At 35.3% G+C, this 6854-nt stretch overlaps 1 protein-coding gene across 3 annotated transcripts in view; it reads right to left on the bottom strand.

Annotated features, from left to right (window-relative positions):
• LOC144976455 (phosphatidylinositol-3-phosphatase SAC1-like) overlaps positions 1-6854 on the bottom strand; it is a 41500-nt gene that overhangs the window by 14271 nt on the left and 20375 nt on the right. For all 3 annotated transcript variants that reach the window (XR_013646109.1, XM_078920746.1, XM_078920747.1), the window contains exons 14-16: positions 6694-6766; positions 4984-5077; positions 2768-2869 (exon numbers count right to left, since the gene is read on the bottom strand). Coding sequence is in view for 2 of the 3 variants with exons in the window: in XM_078920746.1 (XP_078776872.1) it covers positions 2768-2869; positions 4984-5077; positions 6694-6766 (269 nt within the window). In the remaining variant the exon portion in view is untranslated. The remainder of the gene's footprint in view (positions 1-2767; positions 2870-4983; positions 5078-6693; positions 6767-6854) is intronic.

Here is a 6854-nt window from a genome sequence, read left to right as displayed (position 1 = left end):
TGACAAAAGACTTGATATCAACAATATATAATAAGTCTCTTGAATCTGGTACCTTACCCATTGAATGGAAACAAGCCAATGTTACTGCCATTCATAAAAAGGGAAGCAAACTAGATGCTGCAAACTATAGGCCCATCAGCTTAACATGCATACTCTGTAAGGTTATGGAGTCTATCTTGAAAGACCGAATAATGGACTTTCTTGAAAGTCATACGATGCTAAACGATAACCAGCATGGTTTTAGATCAAAGAGATCATGCATTACTCAACTTTTACAGGTGATGGAGGATTTTACCAAGTTAATTGATCGTGATCAATGCATTGATGTTGTTTATCTTGATTTCCGCAAGGCTTTTGATTCTGTACCTCATGAGAGATTATTCATTAAACTAAAAACATATGGATTTAAAGGGAATATCTTTAACTGGATTAAAGACTTTCTTAATAATCGAATACAAAGGGTCATTGTCAATGGTGTGGGGTCGGATTTTAAGAATGTAATTAGCGGTGTACCCCAAGGAAGCGTATTGGGACCACTTTTATTTCTTTTATATATAAATGATTTACCATGTGGCATAAATTCAGCCTGCAAACTGTTTGCAGACGATACAAAGATCTATAGTACAACTGAACATCATAACATTCTACAAAATGATATATTTTCACTTTTCAAATGGTCTACAACATGGCATTTGGATTTTAATGTTTCGAAATGTAAAGTATTACATATAGGAAAAAATAATCCATGTCATAATTATTTTACCGATACTTCTATGTCAAATCTACTTTCCGTTGTGCCTTATGAAAAGGATGTGGGAGTTACTTTTGATTCACATTTGAATTTTGATTTACATATTGATAATTGTGTAAGCCGTGCAAACAAAATGATGGGAATAATATATAGAACCTTTATAAGTCTGGATAAAACCACATTTTTATATTTGTATAAATCGCTCGTTCGACCAATTCTAGAATACGGAAATTGCATCTGGAGCCCATTATATAAAAGACAATCTATTAGTATTGAAAGTGTACAGAGGAGAGCTACCAAAAAAATTTATACAATACAGTATTTATCTTATAAGGAAAGGTTAGAATTTCTTGACTTACCCAGTTTGAAATATAGAAGAATTCGTGGGGATTTAATTCAGGTTTATAGATTGGTACATGGTCTGGATAGGATAGACTTTTCTGATTTTTTTTCATATTCTAATATTACTTTTACTAGAGGGGACAAGTTTAAGATTTTTGTCTCTAGATGCAAAACAAACATAAGACAAAACTGGTTCGGTATTCGTATTGTTCAGAAATGGAACAGTTTGAAATTTGAAACAAAGAATGCAAAATCTATGGATTATTTCAAGGTGTTAGTAGACAGGGAATTATATGATGGGAGATTTATATATGACGAATAATACTTGTTTGCTCTGCTGTTGACATGGCTTTCAATCTTGTATGTATATATTATGCATTATTATATTATTATGGTTATCTTCTATACGCGTGTGTATGTGTGTGTGTGTGTGTGTGTGTGTGTGTGTGTGTGGTTGTGTGTGCGCTTTGCATGTCAAGGTTAAAGATATATGTTTGTACACCACATGAGTACAACTAAGTTGAAATACTATCTTTACCACGTGTATCGTTATTGTAATATTTAATCAATAGATTTATGGCATTACTAATTAATATTAAGGGCATTCAAAGGATCTTATCCTATTTTGCCCTATACCACATGTTATGTTATGTTATGTTATGATAAGAATAATTTCAGGGCTCCGACACCAAAAATGACAAAAGACTTGATAAGAATAATTTCAGGGCTCCGACACCAAAAATGACAAAAGACTTGATAAGAATAATTTCAGGGCTCCGACACCAAAAATGACAAAAGACTTGATAAGAATAATTTCAGGGCTCCGACACCAAAAATGATGATGGGAATACAGACCTGCCGAGTACTACGAACAATTAGAAATACAAATTTTTTTGGCTCCAGCTACAGAGCTGCATAGGTCTCTTTGACTCAATAAATCTTGTTGAAAAGGAAAGTTTACCTCATTAGAACCTATATTCAGGACTTTGGAGCATTTTGTTTTTCGATCATTCTGAGACATAGAAATGTTTATTTGTAAAGCTATGGTTAGAGTGAATTTTTCCTCTTTTTAAAAATTTTCCCTTTGGCAACTACGAATTTTTGAAATTTCAAGTTGGCAGGTCTAGAAACACCTCTTGTGTGGCTGTGTGGTCTTGTGGTAAGACACTCACTTTCGCATCGGAAGGTCCTGGGTTCGGGCCCCGCTCAGCGCATAGTTGAGTCCTTGGAAAAGGCTCTTTACATTCTCTCACCGTACTCGGGTGTAAAATGAGTACCAGGTCGATAACAGCGTCTGAAAAAAAACAAATTGTATTATCGCCTAACAGGCGTCATGCCTCGTTCTACATGTTACATCTTGCTGTTGGTCAGGGACCCCTTGTAAAGCGCTTTGAGCACATTAAGTGGATATTGCGCTATATAAAAGCACACAGTTTTTGGGGTTTAATTTAAAAAAACAAAAAACTTCAGCAAATTCTCAATTCTACGACTAGGCCCAACTCACAGCATAGTATTACCAGTCCCGAGTGGACTCCATCGGCAACTTGTAAAGCGCTTTGAGCACATTAAGTGGATATTGCGCTATATAAAAGCACACGTTTTTGTTTTTTTTGTTTGTTTTTTTTTTTTTAAACTTCAGCAAATTCTCAATACGACTAGGCCCAACCAACTCACAGCATAATATTTCCAGTCCCGTGTGGATTCCATCGGCGACTGAGACGTCAACCCTTCTCCTTCCTCCACGATATAATTGCCCAGGAATAGATCAATGGCATCCTGAGGAAGGCAACGACAGGGGAAACGATGAAGACATGGAATTACATTACATTGTAGATAAATAATAATAATAATAATAATACACATTTATACAGCGCTCATTCTCATGTAAAACACAAGCTCTGGGCACTTTACAATATAAATTATCAATTTTAAGTGAAAAAAAAATATTTAAAAAATAAAATAAAATAATAATAATAATAATTCATAGCCAAATAAAGGATTCATAGAGTTAATAAAATAAATAAAATAATTAAAAAATTCCCTTTATTAGTGCATCTTTGTAATTTGACCCCAATATTAATGTTAGTTTATGTTATTATATCATTATGTTATTTCATTTTCGTATTTGACATAGTATGTGGATGTATTATGAACCTATTTTGTATTAACGATTTTATGTTTAGTTATTTCATTGTTGTATAATGATAACATTATGTTGGTGTAGTATGTATAATGTTTCATTTGTATAATAATGTCACTATATTATTGTTTCGCGCATTGAGCATCACCCCGCGATGAAAATGCGCGTTATAAATGTCATTTCATCCCCAAGGGGAAATTTGTCTTTAGGATCTATTCCAAGAGAAGACAGGAATAACCCAGGTGTCAGCCGCCGCAGTGCATCGCCGCAAAGTGACCTAGGTCAAGGTGACTTGCTCAAGGCCACACAACGAGGCGGGTAGTCAAACTCGGTACCTTTTGGGTACGAAGCAAAGACCGTACCTCTGAGCCATGTTGCCCTCTTTAGTTCTTCTTGAGCAAAGAAATTTTAATCGGAATGAGATGTAGGTCAATTTCATTTTGCAAACTTTTAATTTTGTTTTGAATGAAAACAAATAAATTAATTAAATTAAATTAAATTAAATTTTAAAAAAAATAACAAGAAAAAAAAAAGAGCTTTTATATAGCGCAATATCTACTAAACATGCTCAATGCGCTTTACAAGACTGCCTTATCCCCTGCATGCTCTTAATTGAAATATCGAAATATGAAAAGAACAAATTACTGATTTACTCATCTATTCATTTATTTATAAATTCACTCAATTATTCATTAATCTTGGTTCTTGATTCAATAATTGAGATTTAAGAAATCCTTTGTTAGAAAAAATTCCTGCGAACCTAATAGTTAACAGGGGGCGGGGGGGGGGAGGTCCCAATAACTCAGTTGGTAGAGCACTCGTTTCACACACAAAGGGACCGAGATCAATCCCAGGGGCTGTCGAGATTTTTTTTCTGATCCCCCTGACTACCCAGCAGTGAATTGGAAGCTGGGTCTGTTAGATATAGTGGAAGGTACTTTGCGATAGACTAGCATCTTGTCCAAAGAATAGCAAGCAATTGTTATTGTCTGTTTTATGCTATAGAAACGGGGATAAACTCCAGCTCCATGGGCCCAATGGCTCTGAGGGACTACTTTTTATTTTCTTTTTAATAGTTAACATTTCCTTCCATAATTATCTTAAACATTCAAAAATTTTGACAATATATTTCATCTTACACTCCCCCCCCCCCCGCCATATTTGGTTCTTTTTCTATCTCTCTCTCTCTCTCTCTCTCTCTCTCTCTCTCTCTCTCATTCTCTCTTATCTATATATATATATATATATATATATATATATATATATATATATATATATATATATATATATATATATAATATATATATATTATATATATACACCTAAAGGAAAAATATCAATATTAATTTCTATATTATATTGCAGATGTTGAATAAAGTTTTTGCACTTTGAATAACTGAACAATTTATTAAAAAATCCATTTCTTATAAATATAAATAGATGAGATTTTATTGAGCTTTTATACAGGGCAACATCCACTAAACATGCTCAGAGCGCTTTACAAGGGGTCCCTGGACAACAGCAACATTTAACATGTAGGACAGGACATGACGCCTGTTAGGCGATATTAACAGCCAGGTACTCATTTTACACCTGAGTACGGTGAGAAAATGTGAGTAAAGAGCCTTTTCCAAGCAATCAACTATGCGCTAAGTGAGGTTCGAACCCCATGACCTTCCGATCTGAAAACGAGTGTCATACCATTAGACCGCATATCCACACAAATAATAACCATTTTGAGAGCTGTTACCTGTCGAGAGCCATCTTGGAAATTATTTCTAACATATCGAATCGCTGAGTTGACACCGTCGTTCAGGGCTCCAAAAACAGTCCTTTTACCAGTTCTGTCAAAAGATGAGATGTAAACATGAACACAACAGTGGTACACAACATGACATCACAGTAGCACTTGTTTACATCTTCAAAACATCAAATTTAATTGATGTGTATGACATATCAACAGGAATGAGGAGAGAATCAAATCACACTTTTTCAACACATCTGAGAATTTATTTGTCTATATAATTTGGCATGAGATTTTGGCACTGGATTTACCACAGTTGAATAATAAATCAATAAAAATAAAATCCCTTTATTCATCCCATATGGGAAATTTGTTTCTAGGGTCTATTCCAAAGGAATACTGGAATAACCCAGGCGTCAGCTGCAGTAAGCAGCACCGCAAATTAAGCTAGGCGAGGTGATTTGCTCAAGGCAAACACAGAGCAGCGGCAGGTGATCGAACTCTGTACCTTTCGGGTACGAAGCAAAGACCGTACCACTGAGCCATGCTGCCCCCCTTTTTTTTTTTTCTTTAAAAAAAAAAATAATTAAAAAAAAAATTGAGCTTTATATAGCGCAATGTCCACTAAATGTGCTCAAAGCGCTTTACAAAGGGTCCCTGGTCAACAGCAACATTTAACATGTAGGACAGGGCATGACGCCTGTTAGGCGATATTACAATTTTTTGGACAAAGACAATGCTGTTAACGGCCAGGTACTCATTTTACACCTGAGTACGGTGAAAGAATGTGAGTAAAGAGCCTTTTCCAAGGACTCAACTATGCGCCGAGCACGAGCCTCGAACCCAGGACCTTCCGATCCGAAAGCGAGTGTCACACCACTAGACCACATAGCCGCACTATAATAATTAATAATCAATGAATCAATGGCTGTGTGAAATATGTCTGCCCCCCTTTGAAGAATTGCACTGATGAGGTGTTCCTGGACATATGTGAATATCTTATATAGTCTGGATAGCTGAAACGGTTACACATCCATGCTGTCAAACTTGATTTTATGACGTCCTTTATTCTGGAGAATGAGCCCTCAACATGTGGGCCATGGAATAGGGAAACAGGCTCCACCTAACTTCTGGAGAGTGGGGAACTGCACCTCTTTGTTCCACCACGCAGCAACTCTCTCACTGCCAGTACATTTATTTGGAGGAAATAACTTTAAAAGGATTCCACCTCTGACTCCAAAAGGAGGAAATAACTTTAAAAGGATTCCTCCTCTGACTCCAAAAGGAGGAAATAACTTTAAAAGGATTCCTCCTCTGACTCCAAAAGGAGGAAATAACTTTAAAAGGATTCCTCAACTGACTCCAAAATCGTGAACTCGCAGATTACAGTGGATCCCAGGAAAGCCATCAAAACTGATAAACTGTTACTTTAAAATGCTTCAGAAATAAAGCAATAATGTTAAATTCTGCTTGCATTTAAAAAAAAGTTAAAACTACATTTTTCAGTATTTTTTCTCTGAAAAATTGGATTAAAAATCCGAATCTAAAGGAAAAATGTGAATTTTGCCAAATTTGGACTGAAAAAAAAAAAAAATAAATAAAAAATTATCTGTACAAATTTGTTAAGAAAAGTTAGGTCTGTGATGTTGTCTGTAATGTAAGGCATCCAAATAATAACAAAGACATTAAGTTTTTAAAGAGATCCCAACCACTTACCGTGTAAAATCAGTTTTCAAAGCTCCAGTCCCAGCATACTCCTTGGAGATTGCATCAGCATTATCAGCCCACACTGAGAACAAAGGTCAAACAAAATTTGATTAAAATATTATATTTTTATTTGGGACAGAGACAACGCTGTTATCAGCCAGGCACTCATT

Source organism: Berghia stephanieae, chromosome 7 (assembly GCF_034508935.2).
Source record: "Berghia stephanieae isolate SIO BIC M18660-M18661 chromosome 7, UCSD_Bste_1.3, whole genome shotgun sequence".
Taxonomy (NCBI): Eukaryota; Metazoa; Mollusca; class Gastropoda; order Nudibranchia; family Aeolidiidae; genus Berghia; species Berghia stephanieae.
This window is presented reverse-complemented; position numbering and strand designations above follow the sequence as displayed.